Raw genomic sequence first — 23,393 nt, forward strand, 5'->3', positions numbered from 1 at the left:
CTGATGCAACCCTTCCTGCCCTCCTTCTCATGATCTGCCCAAGTTCACAGGATCAGCTTTCCTAACTCTTTCTCTGCAAGCACTGATGATTTGGTTATATTCATCCTGGGTTATAAGGCCCTCCTTCCATTTCCAAAACAAGTCTTGTTTATTTCTCTAGAGAGCTGTTTATGGAGCCACCTCGGCTTCTTTAGGCTCCTTCCATTTTTCCTTCTCTGTTTGATTGCGACTTCAATATGTCACTTTTCAGAAACTCCCACCCTTCTTGAACTCCCTTCTCCTTACCCTGACCATGAACTCCCTTTTCTGACCATGGGATCTTACCCAGCATTACTATTTGTCAAAATTTGCTTTCCTGAAGTCTAACCTCTTTGTCTGACTAGGAACAGCTTTTCCCTTCCCCAAGACTGTAAGTTCCAAAATCATATGATTACTACTACCCAGGGTGCTCACTACTTCCACCTCCTCAACCAGTTCTTCCCTGTTGATGGAAATCAAGTCCAAGATAGCAATCCCCTTTTCTCTCTCTCCACTTTCTGGAAAAGGAAGTTGTCAGCAAGACAAATCAGGAATGTATCTGACTTTTCGTTTTTAGCAGTTGGACTTTCAACATATATTTGGGTAGCTGAAATCTCCCCTGACCAGTGTCCCTTCTGTCAAGTCTGCTATGGGTTACTCAATATCTGTATTAAGGTTGGTTCTGAAGTGAAGGAGTCTGGGTACTTTACAGTGTACACCGGGGGCTGCTAGCTCACTCTCCTGCCCCCTCTCTAGAAATGCCTTTGTTGTGTAACCTGCTTTGAAATGCTAACCTGTGAACAAGATAGTGGCGCCTTCCCAGCCTTGTTCTCTGTGGGGAGTATGGGGTGTCAAGACTTCGGTCTGGGAACGAAAGAAGTAGCATCCTAGTGTGAAGATGTGTTGCATAGATTGCCCCCCGTAGGAATCCTTTAGATTCATACTTTAAATACTGGATTAGTGCATATGTGTTCCAGTCCTTCAATCTCTGCCATGGTCCACAGTTCTGATTACAATAAACTTGCTACTATATCAAGAGACTCGTTATTGAATTCAGCCGACTTGACATTTTGAAGGACTCCCTATCTTGGAGTTCAACCTTTCCGGCAACTGAAAAGGCGATGTCCGAACAGTCTCCGGAGAATGGAGGATTCCCAACCAGAGTGGAGGGGGCCGAGACACCCTGGCACATCCATACTGCCAGAAGGACCGCGGCCTCCCCTCCACAGTTTCAGCTGGTGGCGACCCCACGGCAATACCAGCCAAGAACCTCCACTACGCTGATGGATCAAGCCCCGGTCCGTCGGGAGGCGATCATGACCCGCCACACCAAGCGGGTCCAATTGGCCGAGGCCGCCGCCGTCCACCCGGGCGAGGCGAGCGAAGGCGCCAGCGACGCGGGGGTGCAGGACCTCGAGAGTGGAAGCGAAGGGGCCGAGTGCGGAGCGGAGGACGGAGGGGCGAGCCCCAAGGACCAGACCGATGAGGAGTACGAGACGTTTCGCGCGATGGTCCGCAGGGAGATCGACGGGGCGGTGAGAGACCTAAAGGACCAGATGCAGACCCTGACCGCGCAGCTGGGCAGAGCGCTGGGGGTGACCGGGGCTCGCCAGCAACAGCCAGCCCCGGCGGGTCCGCGGGGACCCCCGGCTCGACAGGGCCCCGCCGCTCCTCCACCCGGAGCGGCCCCGCAAGCCCCAGCGGCGCCCCCCCCTGCCCCGGTCAGACAAAGAGACCTGGGGGGGGGCCGGGAGCTGGACGCCACGTTCGACGGGGACCCGGAGGAAGTGAACTACTTCGCGATCCAAGCAAACAGCTACATGCACTACTGGGGGGACTCATTCCCCGATGAGATGAGCCGCGTGGACTACCTCGGGTCGAAGCTACGGGGCGCAGCGAAGAAGTGGTATGTGAGCCTATGCGAAACCAACAGCCCGGTCCTCCATTTCGTAAACACTTTCGTGCAGGCCCTGCTGACCCAGTACGAGGACCCCCTGCAAGAAACCCGAGCGCTGGCGGCGCTGCGGAACATGAAGCAAGGGGCCCGATCCATCCGGGAGTACGCGGCCGACTTCCAGGCCAACGCCGCCCGGGCTCGGAACTGGAACGAGGTGATGAAGATCGAGCACTTCACCAATGGGCTGAACCCGAGCATCCTGGATAGAGCGCTCACGCAAGCCCGCCCCGATACCCTGGTGGGGTGGATTCAGCTGGCGGGGGAGGTGGAGACCAACCTGAAACGAGTGGCGATGCTGCACCAAGCACTGGCCGCCGGCAGGGGAACGCCGAAAGCAAGCCCCGGGAAGGCTGAGCCACCTAAAGTCAAGAAGCAGGCGGTGGCTGCCCCGGGGGGGCCCCGACATTGTTTTCGGTGTGGGGACCCCAACCATCTAGCCTCCGGCTGCCCCCAATCAGCCACCGGGGCCGCCCCACCGCAGGGAGCCACCCGCCCGGGCACCCCCGGCCCCAAGAAAACCACCGGCCGCCCTAAGGACGCGGCGAAGAGCAGCGCGCTCCTGGTGCAAGACGACCTACAAGAGGAGGAGGTGCGTCTGTCAGAGGAGCTGGCCGAGCTGGCGTGGGAAGAGGAGCCGGCGGGAAACGACGCCGACCTGCTTTGAACGGTGCCAACCAGCAGGTCGACCGAGAGGAGGCACCGCTCACGGTGAGACCCACGGGAAGGTTGTACTTTATAGTGGTCAAATTGTTGAACCCAAAGCTAAAAAGGTTCCTACAGATCCGGGCCCTCATAGACTCGGGCTGTAATAGAGAGCTGATTTCCCCCAAGGTGGTGGAGGCTCTGGGATTGAAACGCTTACAACTGCCCCACCCCATGCACTTTGAACAGATGGATGAGTCAGTAATGGGGGGGGAACCCTGCACGCAAGAGACTGAGCCGTGCCCCCTGGGGATTGAGGATCACTGGGACTCAGAGACGTTTGTGATCGCGCCCGCCTGCGGCTACCCCGTGGTCCTGGGAGTGGGGTGGTTGGAAAAGCACGAGCCCCTCATCCGCTGGAGAGCCCAGACCATCAGATTTCCCGACCCAAGTTGCAACCAGCACCTTTGGCAGGCAGCATGGGGGCCACGAGCGCCAGCCGCTCGGGAGAGGGCGTGCGTCCTGGTGGAAGAGGTGCACCATGTCCCGGACGCCTACCGCGACCTGATGGAGGTATTTAGTGAGCGGGAGGCCAACCAGCTACCCCCCCACAGGAGCACAGACTGTGCGATAGAACTAATCCCCGGGGAAAGCCTTCCCAGGGCCAAGCTCTACCAAATGGGGTGGGCTGAGAAGAAGGAGCTGCGAAAATTCCTAGACTTGAACTTGAAAAGGGGGTTCATCAGACCCGCGACGGCCCCCCACGCGGCCCCCGTGTTGTTTAGAAAGAAAAAGGACCACAGTCTTAGGCTTTGCACGGATTTTCGTGGGATTAACGCGATTTCCATGTCAAACGCCTACCCCATCCCCCTCATCAAAGATTTGCTAAGCACGGTGGCGGGGGGGGGAGATTTTCACAAAGCTTGACCTGCGGGACGCGTACTTCCGAGTGCGCATCAAGGAGGGGGATGAGTGGAAAACGGCGTTCAACACCCCGATGGGGCAATTTGAATATTTAGTCATGCCGTTTGGATTGCAAGGGGCACCGGGGGTGTTCATGAATTTCATAAATGATGTATTGCGGGAATTTCTGTACAAGGGGGTGGTGGTGTACCTTGATGACATCATTATTTATTCGCAAGACGAACAATCCCATGTGAAACTAGTGAGGGAAGTGCTGGCCACCCTGCTGAAGCACCAGCTCTACGCCAAGCTGTCTAAATGCGAGTTCCACCGCACGGAACTAGACTATTTGGGCTTCCGGGTGTCTGGGGACGGGCTGGCCATGGATCCAGCCAAAGTTCAGGCAGTTCTAGAGTGGGCCCCCCCGAGGACACGTAGACAGCTCCAAAGTTTCCTCGGATTCTCCAATTTCTATAGGACATTCATTGAGGGGTTCGCCCAGATCGCTCTGCCCCTAACAGACCTCCTGAAGACGAAGGGGAAGGGGGAGGAGGCAAAGCGACCAGGGGCCAGGCTGAATTGGACACCGACTTGTCAGGCGGCTTTCGACCGGCTTAAACAACTGTTCACAAGCGAGCCGGTCTTAAGCCACCCAGATGAGCGGAAGGGGTTTGTGGTCCAATGCGACGCCTCCGACGTCGCCGTAGGAGCCATTCTCATGCAGAGGGATGAGGAGGGGAAGCTGAGACCCTGCGCTTACATTTCGCGAAAGTTCTCGGAGGAGCAGAGGAACTGGTCAGTGTGGGACAAAGAGGCTTTCGCTGTCATGTTTGCACTGAAAACTTGGAGGTCCTGGTTGGAGGGAGCCAGGGTGCCCTTTGAGATATGGACGGACCACAAAAATCTAGAGGCACTAACAGGGAAAAGAAAATTGAGTGAAAAGCAAATCAGGTGGGCGGGCTTCTTCTCCAGATTCGACTTCACCCTGAAACACATCCCGGGGACCCGCAATTTCCTAGCAGACGCCCTGTCCAGGCTCCCACAGCATGAGAGCCAGAGAGAGGAAGTGGTAGATTCCCTGATCCCCCCCACACAAGTGGCGGCTATGGTCACTACCCGCTCGCAGAGGAAAAAGGAATTGAGCGGGCTAAGCAAAGAACGAATCACCCTAGAGGCCGAACGGGAGGGAGGTGGGCGGCCGGAGGGGTTGCAGAAAAGAAAAGACGCTCTTTGGTACAAGGGGGAGAAACTGTACATCCCGGAAATATTAAGGAAAGAAATTCTCCAACTATGTCACTGCTCCAAATTAGCTGGGCACTTCGGCTATGTAAAAACCTTGCACTTGGTGCACCGGCAGTTCTGGTGGCCGTCCCTAAAGAAGGATGTGTCGGACTTTGTAGCTGGTTGCCCGGTGTGTGTGATGGCAAAAAGGAGGGGGGGGAAACCCCCGGGACTCCTACAGCCTCTGGAAACAGCAAAACGGCCATGGGCCATGGTGTCCATGGACTTCATAGTCGAGCTACCCCCCTCCCGGGGGAAAACAGTCATACTGGTGGTGGTGGACACGTTTTCAAAACAAGCCCACTTCATCCCCTGCAGCCAATTACCCACGGCCAAGAAACTAGCGACTTTATTTTTCGACCACGCGGCCAAACATCACTCCATCCCTGACAAGGACATAAGTGACAGGGGGCCTCAGTTCGTTGCCACCTTCTGGCGGGAGTTTTGTAAGTTACTAGGGATGGAACAGGGGCTAAGTTCTGCCTATCACCCCCAGACGGACGGACAGACTGAGAGAGTGAACGGGGTGCTAGAGCAGTACCTACGGTGCTTTGTGAGCCTACGCCAGTCGGACTGGGTGGACCTCCTCCCCTTCGCTGAATACGCTTACAACAACAGCGCTCACAGTTCCACAAAAGCATCTCCCTTTGCAACAGTGTTCGGGTATGAGGGAAAGCCGATTCCCATGCTGCCAGGGGGGGAGGGATTGACGGGCTCAAGTTTCGAGCAATGGTGGCAAGGTCCCAGCCAATGTTGGCCAGCCATACAAGAAAACCTGAAGCTGGCCAAAGAGGCGTATAAGAAACAGTACGATAAAAGCCATGTGCCAGTCTGGGACTCGAAGGTGGGGGACTCCGTGTACCTGTCAACAAAAAACCTGCCTCTGGCACAACCGTCTAGGAAATTGGCTTTTAAGTTCTTAGGGCCATTCAAAATCAAGCGGGTAATCAACCCGGTGACAGTAGAGTTAGACCTCCCCCCTGCTCTTGGTAAAGTCCACCCTGTTTTTCATTGCAGCCTACTGCGCAGATCTCCGGGGCCGTCCAAATGGCATTCACAAGATTCACCAACCCTCCCCTCGAAGGGGGAGTGCCGGAGCCTCTCGGGGCCCGAGTTCCGGAGCCATAAATGTGACTCGCCCTCCTTGCAAGGCCGCCCGGCAGGAGGGGGATCCTAGGGGGGGCAGTATGTCAAGTCTGCTATGGGTTACTCAATATCTGTATTAAGGTTGGTTCTGAAGTGAAGGAGTCTGGGTACTTTACAGTGTACACCGGGGGCTGCTAGCTCACTCTCCTGCCCCCTCTCTAGAAATGCCTTTGTTGTGTAACCTGCTTTGAAATGCTAACCTGTGAACAAGATAGTGGCGCCTTCCCAGCCTTGTTCTCTGTGGGGAGTATGGGGTGTCAAGACTTCGGTCTGGGAACGAAAGAAGTAGCATCGTAGTGTGAAGATGTGTTGCATAGATTGCCCCCCGTAGGAATCCTTTAGATTCATACTTTAAATACTGGATTAGTGCATATGTGTTCCAGTCCTTCAATCTCTGCCATGGTCCACAGTTCTGATTACAATAAACACCAACCTGGTGGAACTCTCTGCCAGATGACACCCTGGTGGAACTCTCTGCCAGAGACTCGTTATTGAATTCAGCCGACTTGACACCTTCTCTGCTATAGGAGCATCTCATCCAAGTCCTCTGCCTGGCTTGGTGGTCTATAGAAGACCCCCACCATGATATCACTGTTATTTTTTACTCCTTTTATTTTTACCCAGGGACTCTCAACTGAACTGCTATGCTCAGGTTCACGTATTTCCTCACAAGTATATAACTTCTTCACATATAATGCTATACTTCTGGCCTCCTTTGTCTGTCCCTTTTCAATAAGTTGTACCCCTCAGCCCTAATATTCCATCTTGACCTACATTCTATGAAAAAAACCAATAAACGTACCATGCAAAAATTGTATTCTGAATGTCTGAAACCCATCTGCAGTCTGATTTCCCTTTATGCCTTGAATATGGAGACCTGTGATGTTATCCACTAAAACAAGATCCGTGACGTTGAATGCGTGTGGTGTATTTGTGTTGTTAATCAGGAGTTTCACATAAGCTCTTTGAAGTGCATGCTCAGTTCGAACCTGAGAATGAAACCAGTGTTAATTGCAGTAGAAACATTAACAACCCTTAACATAAAGCCAAACCATACTGCACAAAACCCAAGCAACTTTCCTCGTCATTATTCTCATGAAAAGAAGCCATTAGAAGCTGCTGTCTGAAACAGAGAAAAGCATGGGGGGGGGGAGCTTTCCCTCTTTCTCAAGCTGTTTCTCTTCCACAGGGGAATGTGTTTCTGCTTGCTTATATGGAGATAAGCAGCTTGAAAATAACCATTCTGGGAAGAAAAAACATCTATGAGCAAAATAGTCATGCCCCTTCTGCATTAGCCCCTCGACTCCCAGCAGCAGTGCTTTCTTTCCAATCAAAAAGTGTGGGGGGGACCACTGGGGAAAATTGCACAGGCCTCCACCTAATATGCAGCGCCTCCAATTCATTTCTGGCACAGAAAGGGTCAAGGGTCATTCCTGGTTTTCTGGGGGCATTTGGGGGAACTCACAGATATCACCAGACTCTGATGTCAAATTCTCAAGATGGTTTTAATCTCCATTACAGCAAACGGTTGCTTGGAAACCAAGCAACAGAAAGCCATTGGTCCGAATGCACATGCAGAGACAGGACTGAATAAGAGCAGCAGAACATCCCAGCAAGGCATCATGCAGGACAGAACTGAGCCTTGTTAATCAGGCTCTGGGAGAGGCAGAATAGTTGCGTGCTGGAGTGCAGACAGGTCCACAGTGGGCAACATCCTTCTGTTCTGCTCCATTTCCCCCTTTCATTGCATTGTTTGGACTGGAAAGAGCATTCCACTCTGCTGGCAACAACTTGCTTGGTGATCCCCAGGCCTAAAGAGGCCTAGCTGTCCTCAACAAGGGACAGGGCCTTTTCACTTCTGGCCCCAACCTGGTGGAACTCTCTGCCAGATGACACCCAGGCCCTGAGGGATTGGGGGCAATTCCACGGGCTTGCAAGACAGAGATGCCTTTTGATCGAAGAACCCAACAGATGACACCTTTTCTTCTTCATCCCCCTCCCAAGATGGTTTCCTGCCCCATCCCCACCCCATGTGCTCCGATATCCTGGAAGAACTTATCCATCAGGATAATTTTATTGTAATTTTATTGTATTATGTTTATCTGCGGATTTCTTGTGGGTTTTTTAAATTATTCAGAAATAAAATAGGTACACAACAAACAAAACCATAACTAAAGTGTCCAAATATAGATTGCAACAGGAAGAGAAAGCAAATTTCATTTATACACAGAGAAATCTAATATCCAACACTAGATAACACACACCCAATGCAGTCTATCAAGTAAGTCCAAGAACACGATCCCATTTCTTAGAACCTCAACCATCTAAAGTATTGACAACTATAGGAAGTGTTTCTTTACTGGTTAGCAGAGTCAAAACTGGTGACCACAGCTCCAGATGATCTATACAGGACATGCCAGAAATTCCAGAAAAAATGGATTGTCCATTGTCTACTCATTAAAAATTGTTCCCACAGCTTAGTACGCCATAAATTTAAAGGGGGAGATGGTTGATTCCAGGCACTGGCTATAGTCAACTTGGCAGCCACTAACAGGTTAGATAACACTACTTTAGATGTGCGTTGGATGCAGACACCTGCCCAATGACCAAAAAGCAAAAAATCAGTAGGGGAGTTTTGTGGACATTATGTTAAAGATTTGGTAGTGAACTTGTTTCCAAACTTTTTGTATAATTGGGCATTCCCACCATAGGTGATACACTGTTCCTATGTTGCCATATTTTTTTCAACAATAAAGATCATAGGTCTTTGATATTAAATGTAGTTTATATGGCATGATGTACCAGTGCGACAACTTAAAAAACTGCACTCGAATATTGGCTATTGGGGGATTTCTTGTATTTTTAATTTGCACTTTACAGACGTGCATCACCCAGAGCCCGACCTACGCTGGGATGGGGCGATTAAGCAAATAAAATAAAATAATAAAAAGGGCATGGTACACAAAATGTTACAATGGAGATTTGGGCCATGGTTTAATTCTGCTTACTGGCTTGGGGTTTATATATGTTTTTAAAGGGGAGGAGGGACTTGCGGCCAAAACTCAGCCCTCTGGGGCGCAGTCTGCTTATTAAAGATTTGGGTCATGTGGCTCTAAGGAGAGACTTTCAAACTTACCACTGCACATTTCTGAAAAGTGATTCCATGCATGGAAGACATTGCAGTTCTTGACACATCTTCATGCTGTGGAGAAAATTTAACAGTTTCATTTCAGCTTAAATGTATTTTTATTTTTCTCAGATCAGTAACAAGTTATGCCCCAGAGCTATGACGATGAAACCAGAGTTGAGATGGCTAAAAAGAAGGCAGCAATATACTCATGACAAAGCGGCATGAACATCTTATAGGAAGCTTATGAAAGCCTATGAGAGGGAAATGAAGACCATGAAAAAAGCCTTCTACATGGCCTCCGTTGTATCTGCAAGCTCTCGCCTGGCCCAATGGTTCAGGACCATTTGATCATTAACCGCACTGCCACACGGTCAACAGACTAGTAGGGAATTAGCTATCAGCTGTAATGCATTTCGCAGGAGGTCTTGTCCCTTTGCCAGGACCTTTTGGCCACACTTAAAGCAGTAAAAGAACTTGTCTGTCTTCTGGTCCTTGTTTGGACCATTTCATCTGCATCTCCCAGGAAGATGTTGACAGGATCCTGGCAGCTGTAAGGCCTACCACTTGCCTCCTTGACCATGCTCATCTTGGCTGGTCAAGGTCTGTGGGAATCGTACTTGGGCCCCCTGGAAGAGATTATCAGCCTATCCCTCTTGTCAGGGACCTTTCTTGTGGGGCTGAAGGAGGCTATGGTACATCCGCTCCTAAAGAAGCCACCTTCAAACGCTGTGGTCCTAGACAACTATTGCCCAGTGTCAAACCTGCTGTTCCTCGGTAAGGTAGTTGAGAGGGCAGTAGCTGAGCAACTACAGCTCTTCCTGGATGAAATATCTATCCTGGACCCACTCCCGTCCAGTTTCCACTCTGGTCATGGGATGGAGACAGCACTGGTCACCCTCATGGATGACCTGGAGACGAAGCCCTATGAGGAAAGGCTAAAGGGCTTGGGAATCTTCAGCCTGGAGAAGAGAAGGTTGAGGGGGCAGCGACTGCTCTCTGAAGGACTGTCACTTAGAGGACAGGGAGCTTGTGGGCAGCAGAGGAGAGAACTCACAATCATGGGCTTAAATTAAGGGCACATAGGGCAGTTAGATATTAAGAAAATCTTTCTTACAGTAAGTTGTGCAACAGTGGAATCAGCCACTAAGGAAGGCAGTGAGCTCCCCCTCCCCCTCACTGGCAGTCTCTAAGCCACATCTGGACAAACACTTGTCAGGGCTGCTCTAGGCTGATCCTGCATTGAACAGGATGTTGGACTACATGGCTTGTACGGTCCCGTTCAACTCTTGTGATTCTACCTCCGGAGAAATCTGGATCAGGGTGGGTTGTCTCTGCTGTTGCTTTTAGATCTGATAGCAGCATCAACATGGTTGGTTAACGATCTGACCCACTGCCTCACCAAAATAGTGGGGTTGCCTTACAATAGTTTCCTTCCTTTCTTCATGGCGGGGAACAGAGGGTGGCACTCAGTGAGAACAGAGGATGTGTGAGAACACATTCCCAATGGAATGCAAAGCACTGCAAGGGGCAATCCTCTCACCAATGCTGTTTAACATCTACATGTGCTCCTTTACCTAGATGGTATGGAGGTATGGGCTGGGTTGTCACCAGTATGCTGATGACACCCAGCTCTGTCTGTTGATGGATGGCTGCCCAGACTCCACCCCAGAAAATCTTGGCCAGGCTCTGCAGGCCGCGGCTGGGTGGTTGCAACACAGCCAGCTGAAACGGAATCCATCAATGTGGAGGTCCTGTGTCTGAGCTGGGGTGGGGGGAGGAGGCGGCTGGTTTAGGAATCAGACACCCAGCCCTCAGCAGCACACCGCTGGGGCCTGCGCCAAGGCTTAGGAGCTTTGGGGTGATCCTGGATGCCCACCTTCCTATGGCAGCCCAGGTCACCACTATCACCAGGTCTACCTTTTATCACCTACAGCAGATGAGGCAATCAGTTCCTTATCTCTCACCACCAAGGACCCAGCCGCAGTAACCAATGCAATGGTCACTTCCAGGTTAGATTACTGTACGTGAGCTTGTCTTGAACCTGACCTGGATGCGGCAGTTCACCTGCTGACTGAAATACCCATACAGATATGTAATCAGCTGGTGCTCCGCCAGTTGGGACTGGCTACCAATTGAGTACCAGATCTGCTTCAAGGTGATGGTATTTACCTTCAAAGCCCTGAGCAGCCTGGGACTGGCATATTAAAGGTAATTTGTTAGGCAGAACACTTCTTAGCTTCCATTGAGAATTAAAACTTTAATATGTTCCACATTTTTGATACATTTCTTTCCAGAATATTTTTTTTCTTTTTTACACTACCACATATGTAGGAAGGTTCCACCCACACCATGACATTTTCAGCATTTTCCTTTGTAGTTTTTATCTACTTTCTCAATGTGCCTTAGAGTTATATACTGTCTGAAAAACATTTGGTACCAAATTTCTCTTAAGGTCTGGCTGGCTATAAATTCAATATCTTTTCCCCATAGTCATTCCCACTGTTGCATAAATATCTGTTCTTTAAAGTTTTGCTTCTACTTAATCATACATTTGTTCACTTGTTCATCTTCTGATTCTATCTGGAATAAATCTTATATATCCATCATAGTAAATGTTCTTTTTGTTTTATAATCAGCAGTTCAAATTCAGCTGCATCCCTTAGAACTCCACTTTCAGTGATCTCCTTTAGTCTTGGGACTGACTGATAATATAGCAGCCATTGAATATTTACACCTTTATCTCTGATATCTTGCCAAGACTTGATTCCCCCCTGAATATTTATCACCATACCAAATGTTTTTGGATGGCACTTAGAAACACAGAGTGGGAAGGAACCCCCAGAGGCTCCATTTGCACTATCCAGTTGTATAAACTTCTGGAAGAATTGGAAATCCAAGCAGCCCAAGGCAGTGAAAATTTTTTGTAACCTGCCAAACCCCATAACCGTGCCGTGGGCAAGGGGGCAGCAGCTCATACCCCTGAACCTGGAGGCCCTGCTGGGCATGATGTCACCAAACAAACTGAAGAATGGAAATCAGGCAGGCTTCATAGCGGGATTAAAATTTGCTGCGGAGCCTGTGAGAAAGCTGCCAAAACCCAATGCAGTTAGTAGATGAAAAGCCGCAAGAGGTCGGAAGGGGCCACAGGCTGCCTGGCCTCTTCCGCGGTGTTGGCCGCCTCCATCCAGCGGGGGTGGGTGGAAGGAACAGGCTGCTAAGGTGAGAAGAGGCCCTTGACAGCTGCTGCCTGTTTGTCCAGTCATAGGCCTCTCTGCTGGAGCCCCTGGAGAGTTGTTGCTGCTGCTGCTGCTGCCAGCCAGAACAGGTAAATTCAAGCAAGACCAACAAGATTTCAGGGGTGGGGGTGGAGGTTTCTGAGAGTCAGGCCTGTAGCCATACGGAGGCCTGGGGGGCGCAGTCTGCTTTTTGCAAATTTTCTTTTTGCCATACTTGAGCTGGTGGAGCCTCATCAGTGGCAGCCAGAGCCAGGAGAGCACAGCAGGCCACAGGGCACTGTGGCAGGAGAAGCAACAGGTGGAGAGGAGGGAGGCAGAGGAAGCCATGTGCAGTGGGCTGGAGCTCCTGGCTCCAAAGTGCCTGGGTGGCAGAGAGCCGCCCCGCCGCAGCATGCAAGGTTCAGTCGCTTCGCTGCTCCACAGTTTTCGGCTCGGCTGCCTCAATGCGGCTGCTTTGAGAGCCTCCAGCTTTTGCCCCCGTCCCAGAAAGCTGCTGAGAAGCAGCAAGCCCTGCGGGGGGTGAGAAGGGGCCCAGAGGGGGCCAGTGGGGCGAGCCGCTCCAGGAGACGCCTGGCCAAGCCACAGCAGCCCCGCAGAGGTCCGCCTGCCGCCCCTTTCTCTGCGAGCGAGCCCGGGTCTCTCTGCCTCTGCAGGGCGGCGGCCACGCGCCTTCCACGCCTGCAAAGCCAAGCGGCCGGGCGCCCTCGGGCCCCTCCCTCCCTCACTCACCGCGCGGGCTCCGGGGCGGAGGGGAGGGGCGGGCGGGCGCGCCGGGGAGCCCGAGGGAGCCGCCAGCAGCAGCAGCAGCAGCCGGAGGGGCGCGGCGGGCATCGGGAGGGGCAGCCGCTCTCGCCTGCCCCTCGCAAAGTTTCCGGGAAGAAGGCGGGCGGGCGGGCGCCCCCCTTCCTCCCAGCCCGGCCCGCCCCGGACGGCGACGAGCGAGAGAGCGGGAGGGAGGGAGGGAGGGAGGCGGCGCCGCGGCGCTCGCCTTCCTGCCGGCCTCGGGGGCTGCTATGGGGGCGGCTGGCGGCGGCCCGTGCGGCGCGGAGGTGGAGCTGCGGGGCTGGGCGCGCCTCTGGCAGCCGTCGGCGGGCCTCCTGGCGCTGGCCGTGCTGCTCGGGCTGGCGCTGGGCGGAGGCGCGGCCGCCCTGCTCTCGCTCGCCGCCCGCCGCCGCCGCCAGGTAGGCCGCCCTCCCCCCCCCCCCCCCCGGCCCGGGCTGGACTAGAACCCCGAGCCTCCTTCGGGCTCTCCCCGTCTTTCCCTGCACCCATCCCCCGTTCAGTCTCCAACCTTTGCAGGACTGCGACAGATTCTGGTGGGTCGCCCGCTTGGGCTGTAGCAATAGAACCAGGAAAGTTTAATTCTGCGAATAATAAGCCGTCATGTACAGACAGGCACACTTTGAGGAGCCGCTGGATTTTATTCAGACATCAGCTTCTGCGCGCAGGCACATTGCTTCAGAGGGGTCCGGATGAGTCGCTGTGTTGGTCTGAAGCAACAGAACAGAGTCTGAATCCAGTGGCACTCCGCAGTGGGCCTGCACACAAAAGCTGATTATACCCAGAATTAAACTTTCTTGGTCTTCAAGGTGCCTCTTGACTCAACCTTTGTTCTGTTGCAGGAAGACTGTGTGTCAACAGAACCCATTCAAGTCCTTCCTGCCCCCCCCACCCCCCACTGTTTCCAAACATGGATCCCTTGGAGCCAGACTTAGACCGGTACACCTGGCTGCATGTGCAGTCTCTTGCCTGCAAAAATGGATGTAAGGATGTGGGGAATTGTGCTTTGCAAATAACACATTACATTTGTGGAGGTCGGGACAGGGCCTGTGAGTGTATCTCTAGTGACCACAGGTGATTCAGGTGTTCATTTTTACATGGCAGGAATGATAGCATGTTTACTAAAGGCATGTTAGAAAATGGGCCATTGCTCTGCAAGGCAGTCTGGGATCAGGGATAGTGCTGGAGCAGGCCATGTTGAGGGCTCCCTGCAGCATGACGCAGCCCAGCACTGCAGGGCCAGCAAGCAGCTCAGCTTTGCAAAACAGTAACCCACTGGGAATTTTCCCACCAATTTCAGTGCTCAGGACCTAACTGCACTGTGCTCTTTCCCTGGGCACATATGCCTGTCGGAAGCATCACGTGTTGCTGTATCTTCAGTCTAACCAGCTGGAAGATCCATTCCTCTTCTCTGTGCCATTTGAAAAGCATTAGTGTGGTTTAAACTTTGGGACCTGAGAAGGGGCAGAAATTGTGGTCACGAGGGCCCTCAGTAGCAGCCTCAAGGCCATAAAAGCAGGCAGTTAAATGGTGTCTATAAGTGCCTCCAGTCAGGAAGGAGGGCTTGGCTTACGAAATGATACGACTGGAGGCCCAACTGTTGGACCCAGATTTCTGTGCATGTGTGTAGCTTTCTCTGCTCCAAAGTGCTTTTGCTTTGAAATTGTGGGGCCTTGGCCATTTGCCACATGCATTTGCATCTGTTTCAGCATGAGTGCTGTGGTGCTCCAACCTGTCGTGCTTCAGACTTTGGAGTGGGCGAATGTTTTAGTGGCTCCTTATATTTTAAGGAACCCCCTGCCTGCATGTGAGCAGCTGCTAGCACATCAGAGAGAATGATTTAGCACGGACCCAGTGGCACCTTTAAAATCAACAAAGTTTAATCCTGGGTAGAAGCTTTCACGGTGTGCACATGATAGTTTATACCCAGGTTTAAACGTTGTTGATATTAAACTAAAGCTGCCACTGAACTCAACGTTTGTTCTCTTGCTTCAGACCAACATGGTGACCTACCTGAATCTGTTTTCATGGCAAGAATATGATGCATTCCTGCACCTGCTCTTCAGAATCCTACCACTTAATGCTGACATCAGCATGTATCTCACCAAGGAGTGAGTGTCTCGGTGCTGCCCCTACATCATGCACACATTCACCACGGCACGAGATCACGTGTGGGAAGCTGCATACCAGTAAATGCCCAGCCTCTGGGTAGAAGCTCCATCCAGGCCCAGCATGTGGGGTTCTGCTGCCCGAGGCATGCCATCCCCCAGTTCATTTTTTTTGCACGCGCACACAGTCTGATGACATCACCCAGAGGTGACGTCATCATGCCGGCACTCAGCGCATCCCCTCCACAGCCCTTGCTGAGTTCAGCAAGCCCTGCAGAAGTAGAGTGCTGTTTTTTCTTGGCTTTTAAGGGGTGGGGGAAACTTGTGCAACCTCTTAAAGCCGAGAAGCAGCCCTTCCGCTTCGCAGCACTTGCCCAATTCGGCTGCAGACAGGAAGCGAGGCTTGGGGACAGCAGAAGCAGGGAGGGGATGCCCACCCGTCTCCCCTAGGCGTTTGCCTAGTTTGCCTACTCCCATGAGCCGGGCCTGGCTCCATCTCTGTAATTGGAAGCCCTTGCACACCCCGCCCCCACCGCCTGTTAGGGTTCTGCATTCTGGAGTCTGCATTCCTTCCTGAGCAAAGGGGCAGAGCCAAGAGGCAGCAGGCATGGACAGAAACAGAGCACTGGATCCCACTTCCCTTTCTATGTGCCTTGCCCTGCATGTGTTTATGATGTGTACACAGGGTTGCCAGCCTCCAGGTAGGGCTTGGTGATGTGTTCTTTCAACTCATCTGCAGACTACAGAGATGTCCTCTGGAGAAAATGGCTGCTTTGAAGTTGAACCATGCTGAGGTCCCTCCCCTCCCCTTTTCAGGTTCCACCCCCAGAATTTCCAGGGATTTCCCAACCCAGAGCAGGCAACCCTACATATAGGGGATCCACTGAGTGTAAGGACTAAAGGATGCCAGACCATACTGATGGGCAAAAGCAAGTTAACTTAAAGAGCTGGGGAACAGACTGTATTGAATCTCGACGTACTGTTTCAGGAATGCAATCTTTACCTCATATGGTAAACTGGCCAGTTTATCAGTAGAGGTAGTGCTGTCTGAAGCAAGGTCATTTAAAATATTTCAGATGAAGTCTGTTGTTTTGCTTCTATAACTTAAAAAAAAAAATTGTCCTTGGGTTTTCAAAAGGAAGACTCCCGAAGAATGGTTGCAGGTCGTCACTCTGCGGCTCAGAAACATCACCATGAAGTTTATTCCTTACCAGAAATGAAGGAGAGAGAAATGTGGACAGCCAGAGGAAAGGTAATAGGCCATTTGCTTTGAGGCAGTGGTGTCTGAAGTTTCTCCTTTCTTCTCCTGCACTTGGGCTTTCTTTCTCTGTGTGGTTCTGCCTCCTCTGGCAGCCATTTTGTCATTGATTCCACCTGAACTGGCAGCCATTTTTTTTGGGGGGGGGGGGGTTGCGTACACCATCCTTTGTCAGAACTCCAGAAGTGCCTATGGGTTTAAAAAGTTTTGGGACTGCTGCTATAGGTAATTCTCAAAGAAGAGATAGCAAAATGGGTCTAGTTTGTGGGTATTAAAGACTCTATGGCTGGACCTCAGAATCTGAGACTCATATCTAACCTAGTACATTGCCTGGTAGTTTGTGAGCTGAGGCCTCATGTACCTTTAGCTGGCAGGCAGGGTGGATGCCTTTCAGGATCTAGCCCAAGTGACTGACCTCAACATCCTTGAGTTGACTTCTGCAGTTGTGTCTGGCTGTTGATATTCCCAGACTGACTCTGACAGGGGACGAGTAGGAATTACCGTTGTGTTTCCTATTTTCTCTTCTGCAGCTTTATGTCTCTCAGTCTAATGTTCAGAGCTTGTGCTGATGCCAGGAACAAGTGGTATTTCCTGAGGTTCCCAGATGACTTCCAAGGGCAAACCAGAGGCGTGCAATTTTTTATCTGCTATTTTTCTGTTTGAGTTTATTGGACCTGGAAAAAAAATTCTGTATTTTTGCAAAATCCCAGGAAGAGACTTCCCCAACCGCATGCGGATCGTGGGGCCAGCTTCTTCTGCAGCACAGTTTAAACCCTGCTGCAGGAGAAGCCATTTTGACTGGAATTTTTCTTCTGGGATCTATAGACCCCCCCCCCCCCAATTGGAATTTCTGAAAAATCCTGGATTCCAATGCCTGGGATGCAGGCTTTTACAGAAGTCCAATTGGGGGCAGTTTCCATAGACCCAAGAAGAAAAATTAACCTGGGCAGCAGGAGAAGGTAGCACAGAGTTTTGCTATCAGGGAGCTTTCAACTCCTTATTGATCCAGCTGATCTGGGCTGGCTTTTCTTGCAGACCGGTTTAAATTGAGCTGCAAGGTGACAGGAAGCTTTCAGCTCCCTGCCACCTTGGCTGATCCTCAGCCTGACTTCTGCAGTCCCTTTAAGCTTTAACAGGACTGCATGAGCTTGCCTGACTAACAGCTAAGAGGCGGGAACTATCTGCTGTTTTCAGCTCTTTTCAGATCTACCCCAAATCCCCCAATATATCCAGGAATTTCTCAGGATTTCCCCCCTGGTTTACCTGAGAAAAGCTGGACACATTTGGGAAACCGAAATATATTTTTGGCTCTGGTAGACCTGAATGTGAAAACTGGCAATCTTTGGCTGTCGTATCCAGATTTGTTAGACTCCCCCCCCCCCCCCCTGTGTTCTGTTTCCTTGCAGGAAGACCAGCCTCCCCTGGATGTTGATGTGACAGAATTTGCCCTAAAAGCTAAAGTCATCTATCCAATCAACCAAAAATTTAGGGTAAGCCTTATGAATTGTTTTGTGAAAACAAAAGGATAACTTATTGACCTGCAAGAACCAGAGAACAATGGTGTTAACATCCATGAAGTTTCATTTTGGTGACCAGTATAGCCATTTGGGTTAAACCATAGCCAAGAAAGTTGCAATTCCATTCAACCAACAGTCACCCCCTGGGTATGGTAAGCGGCATGTCTCTGTATGGCCATCCCAGGATTCACAAATAGGACAGGCTATGATAGAACAGTGTTGCTGCTGGTGGAAACTCATCAGCTGTGTAGAAAAACAGCCAAGAGCTGGAACATCCAACTCACCTCCCCACCTGGCTTGGCAAGGGTTGATGTGCCTCTCCCCTCGAGCCACAGCAGAGACAGGAGTCCAGAGCCAGCAGGGGCCGGGGTGGGGGTGGGGAATGCCATTGCTTTGCTAATCTGAGGAGCCCCCAATTTGTTCCTTTCTCCCAGAGAAGCAGAAGCAAGACTCCTCATGTGACACCAAGAGAAAATAGTTACAGGAGGAAATAACTGAATTGAAATTCCTTTCCCTTCCTTTCTCTATCCCCCCCCCCCCTGCTTTTTGTGTTGCGTTCCAAGTTGTAACATTTATTATCCTTCAAATCGTGGAAGGAAATCTCCCCCACCCAACCCAGGTGGCGCAGTCCCTTCGTCCTCTTCTCTGATGTGCATGGTTTCCTTTTCCCTGGCACCTGCGACAGCAAACAATTAGCTCTTTGCTGCAGAAACCCTTTCAGGCCATAGCCCCATAGGGGAATGGGGGTAGCATCTTCTGGTTTCCTGTAGGAAGATGAGGAATTTAGGAGGAAAGGGGCCTCCATTTATCACAAATGTTCTATGGATTAGATGCCGCTTTTGGGGGGGGGGTATTTTTACGTGTGAGAGCGTGCATGTGCACCTGGAAGTCATGGTGACTGACCCCTCTCTTATTCAGAGAGGTGGCTGAATAAAGCCTGGCCCCGCCTTCAGCATCTGGTATTTCAAGGAGGTCTCCCAGCCAAGTCCTTGCCAGAGTTGGCCCTGACAACATTGGGCTTGGCTGGGCTATCCAAATCGAGGCTGGATTTGGTGTTGCTTTTGACTGAAAGTATTAATAAAGATTAACAGTGGAAACTTTTCTCTCAGTCAAAGTAGGATCTGAACACTAACATAGAATAAGATTTGGGAGATCCCAAAGGTCATTTAGAGGCAATGGTTTTCAGACCATCTACTTAAGGGGACGCTTCTGCAATTGACTTGCTCATGGAGCATCTTTTCCAGGACCCCTGGGAACTGAAAAAGATTTTTGTGCATGGTCTAGGGGCAGCATCAGTTCCTGTGTGACTGACCAGGTCATCCCTTGGGGGCACCACTCCAAAACTTTACATAAACCCAAGAGCGGGTATCCTAAAACTTATGCACCTTAGAAGAGAGGAGAAGATGTGACAGCCACTAAAGGAAGCCTAGCCGTCTGTGCTGACCATCTCATGACAGAATCATGTAGACTGAGGGTATCAAATGTCTGGCTCTGTGGATCAAAACCAGCTTGCCCAGGGCTTTAATCAAGCCCATGAGGCTCTTTTCTCCCCCCCCCCCTCTCTCCTGTTCCCTCACCCCTTGAAGCTCAGAGGCTGCCAAAGTTCCCAGCTCTTTCTTCTTTGTCCTTGCAGGCTAAAGCAGGAAGCAATTCTGGGCTTGCAAGGTTGCAAAGAAAATGCAGAATGGACTTTCCTTTAAGGTCTCTGTGCCCTGGGAATAGTCTGCCTGGGCACAGAGACCTTAATGGAAAAATCCATTCCATCTTTTCCTTGCAGCCTTGTTTGTGCTGGAGTGTATTTTAATGGAGTGAAGCTCAGTTTCACTTTTCAGCTTTTATATGGCCAGTTAGAAGCTGTTCCTTGCTGAGTTGTGTGATCTTGCAATAAAGAGTTGATGCTTTGAGCCAGCATGTCTCTGTTGAATGGACCTTAGAACTGGTGCCTAACCACAGCCAAAGGAGAGCCATTGCCAATCTGAGTAGAACTGGGGGCAGGAGGAGAAGCTTGCCGTGCCCAGCCATTTCATGCCCAGAGCATTTTATATCTTTGGTTTATATTCTAGTTTTTGCTGTGATCCTTGAGCTTTTTCTTAACATTTTATTTTAAAAACCGCATTGCCAAATACCACTATTTCCCCACCTTTCCATTTTAAACAAAACATCACAAGAGTTTTAAGCTTGTTTGTATTTTAAGTAAAAACAATATATTTAATTGTGTTTCTCTGTATCCTTTATAAAGTTTATGTCTCCACTATCTGGAAGTATATTTTATTACATGCAAGTCTCGGCCCCCCCAAAGTCAGATCCGGTCCTCGTAACAAATGAGTTTGACACCCCTTGACATGCCCCTCCCCCTCCATCAGGACAGGACAGTGAGCCAATCAGCCCTGCCCCTTCAGCAGGCTCTGCTCTCTCCGGTCTCTGTGAAATGGTCAGTGTTTGAGGGAAGCTCTGCCTGTTGCTCCAAAAACAGAGGTCCTCTTTGAGCAATGAAGCCCATGTCCCAGATATAGAAGAGACAAAGGCACACCATGTGCCACATAAACAGGTTGATGAGGAAGGACTTTGTGAAGCAGTAACTGATTGGGGAGGGCCATCTGCTTGGCTCAATCCCTGGCACCTCCAGTTAAAAGGATCAGGTAGGCAAAGACCTCAGCTGGGACCCAGGAGAGAAGTGCTCCTGGGCTGAGTCGACAGTGCTGACTTTGATGGAGCAGGGGGAGGGGGTCTCAGTAGGGGTCGTTTTGTAGAAAAATAGGTGGTGGAGCTCATCCAGGGATTGTTCTGCAGCTGCACCTACTATTCAATGGACAAGGTGGGAAGGAGGAGGGGGAACTCTCAGAAAGGTTCAGGAGCTGAGATCCTGTGAGCTCCCACTGAATCTGAGGCCTGGTCTGAGTAAGTAGAAGGCAGCTTCAGGTGTCCATTCGCTCTCCCCACAGCCCTTGGCAGATGGCTCCTCCAATCCCTCTCTACATGACAGTGGCAAAGCAGCAGGTGGTTCTGCCCATCAGATCCTGGAAGGGTCCACCACCTCAAGCAGCCTGGGGTCTCTCGGCCAGGAAGCCAAAGAGGACGCGGCTTCATCCACCACCATCCACTCTGCAGCAAGTGATGACAGATACCAGGATCGAACCTTCCCCAGAAGTGACTTGTTTTGCTGAAGTGCTGGCCTGTGACACGTAAGAGAGGCAGACTTGGTTTCTGCTGTGAGTGAAAGACTGTGCCGTTGGCTGGTGTAGTATATTTTCTCTTGCAAATACTGTAAATCCTAGGCAGGCCAGCTCTGAGCGCTGGTTGCAAATCAAGGTTTATGAGCCAGGAGTGGACTGCAGGGTCACTCCCCTAGGGCTGTTGACCGGCTGGTGGTGGCTGGAAGTCTCCTGGCAGCAGAGAAAATGGCCACTTTGGGAGGAGGACTCCGTGGCATTGTTCCTTCTTGAAGCCCCTCCTCTCCCCAAACCCCTCCCTCCCCAGGCACCACCCCAGAATCTCCGGGTCTTTCCAAGCCTGGAGCTGGCAACACTACCTCACCCAGATCGCCTTTCGGTTTCCTCCCCCCCCCCCACATGGCCCCCTGACTGGCTCACTGTTGGTGTTCTGTGCAACACCACTGTCCCTGGTTCTTGGGGATGGGATTGTGTGGTTTCCCCACTGCCAGTACAAGTGGCGATAGAGAGAAGGAGCTACGGGGCTTCACGTGGCGGGGGTGGGGCATGTCCTATGCTCTGCCTGGCCAGGTCTCCTCTGGAGCAGTGTCCTCAGACCAGGATCATGAGAGTGGGGCACAGGCTGGAGCTGACAGCAAGGAGCACAGGGGTTGCACCTAGTAGCAGATCTCCCAAGCCGCAGCCTAAATAGGCCAGGCAGTAATCAGGCTGAGCCACCCTGCTGGCAGGTGTTGAGCTCCTGCAGCCTCACTGTGCCTATCCAGGATCCTGCAAAGAACTATAGTTTCCACCCCCTGGCTCTGGGTGGGGTGGGGTGGAGTGCAGCCAGCACTTTGCCTCATTTGGGCCTGCTGCTGCTGTTGCTGCTCCTTCGGAGTGAGAGCACCCCAGGGAGGCCATGAGCTAGTGGCGGCGCGGGAGGGGGGGGTCTCATTCTGCCCAATGGGATCCTGGTGCATATCTCAGGGCCCAACATCAAGGACTTACTTGCAGGCTCAGGCAGGATGGCCTCCACTGGACACACTATCAACCCACACCTCTACCTCCCTGCCCTCCTCAGCCACCGGCTCTTCCACTGAAGACTCCAAGCTGCTGAGCTGTTTGGGAGGGGGCAACGGCAGCAGGTTCTCACGCAGTTTCCATTCCCCAAGCCTCCACAAGTGGCCATCCTCCCTGCCTTTTGCACTTAAGAGAAGGCACTAGAATAATCATTACCTCAGTATACCATTGCAACAATATGGGTATCAGAGTCTCTGAGTTACCGGCTTTCTTTTTTAAAAAAATGTAAATCTCTATCCTCCTTCTCTTGCAAAGATATGCTATTTCCCTTATATCTTTGCAAGGGTGGGACTTGCTTTTTAAAAACGTTAGAAGCTTGGAATTCAAACAACCTGCTATACTTGTAACACTGTTCTATGAAGATAATGATACTTGAGTGCCTTTCCCTCAAAAAAATGCTCCCTAAAGGCAGGGGAGAAAATGGCTTCAGTGAAGATGGGGTCACTGAAAGTGGCTGCCATGACAGCCAAAAAATCTGGATTTTCCCAGGCCACACACTGGCCACCCAGGTTTTACTGGGATCTTTCCCTAATCTTCAGGGCAGAGCAGGTCTGGAAAAGATTGTAGAAAAGTTGTGAGAGCATGAATGTGACATGATGCAGTGGGGAAGCTGGAAGGGGGGACCTTTTCTGAAAAGAATTTGGGGCAGATAACACATCATCACGCCAACTGGTATGCTTCCAAACTTACCTTGAGGATGCCAGTTACTTCCAGGTTTACTGAGTTTGCTGATTAAACCTGTTTGAGATTTTGCCCAGGTTAGTGGGGGATTATTCTGGGTTCTCTGCCTTGCCAGTGGGTAATGCTTAACCAGTAAGAACACAGAGACATCATCATTTAACTGAAACACATTTTATGGGCTCAGTGAAGCATAAATGCATTAGTGAGTGAAATCTCTGAACAGGCATCTGAAGTTTATGAATGAGGTGGTAGAAGGATGAACCTGGAAGTAATGACAGACATTCAATCCAGAAGCTTCTCAAAACATAGTGGAGAGAAAAAACAATTCATGATGCATTTAAAACAAAGTCTCGAGGGATAGGAAGCAACAGGTTGAAAGCTGTTCTTCTGTTTCATAAATTAAGCTGCATGCTCTAGCAATTGCAGACATGCCCTGACGTTACCTCCACATTAGTTCATTGGCTGAGCAAAATTAAACCGAGTCATCCATAATTTTAAAAATCCCCC

General features: G+C 51.0%; 2 protein-coding genes across 2 annotated transcripts in view; one reads left to right on the top strand and one right to left on the bottom strand.

The window, feature by feature from the left end:
- EVC2 (EvC ciliary complex subunit 2) overlaps positions 1-13,144 on the bottom strand; it is a 72,642-nt gene extending 59,498 nt beyond the window's left edge. Inside the window, exons 1-3 of the mRNA XM_060247261.1 lie at positions 13,043-13,144; positions 9,084-9,155; positions 6,750-6,936 (exon numbers count right to left, since the gene is read on the bottom strand). Coding sequence (XP_060103244.1) covers positions 6,750-6,936; positions 9,084-9,155; positions 13,043-13,144 — 361 coding nt within the window. The remainder of the gene's footprint in view (positions 1-6,749; positions 6,937-9,083; positions 9,156-13,042) is intronic.
- A 3,195-nt stretch (positions 13,145-16,339) lies between these two features.
- EVC (EvC ciliary complex subunit 1) overlaps positions 16,340-23,393 on the top strand; it is a 70,524-nt gene continuing 63,470 nt past the window's right edge. The window contains 4 exon segments of the mRNA XM_060246123.1: positions 16,340-16,453; positions 17,866-17,949; positions 20,919-21,122; positions 21,124-21,158. Coding sequence (XP_060102106.1) covers positions 16,355-16,453; positions 17,866-17,949; positions 20,919-21,122; positions 21,124-21,158 — 422 coding nt within the window. The 5' untranslated portion in view covers positions 16,340-16,354.

Source organism: Heteronotia binoei, chromosome 9 (genome assembly GCF_032191835.1).
Source record: "Heteronotia binoei isolate CCM8104 ecotype False Entrance Well chromosome 9, APGP_CSIRO_Hbin_v1, whole genome shotgun sequence".
Taxonomy (NCBI): Eukaryota; Metazoa; Chordata; class Lepidosauria; order Squamata; family Gekkonidae; genus Heteronotia; species Heteronotia binoei.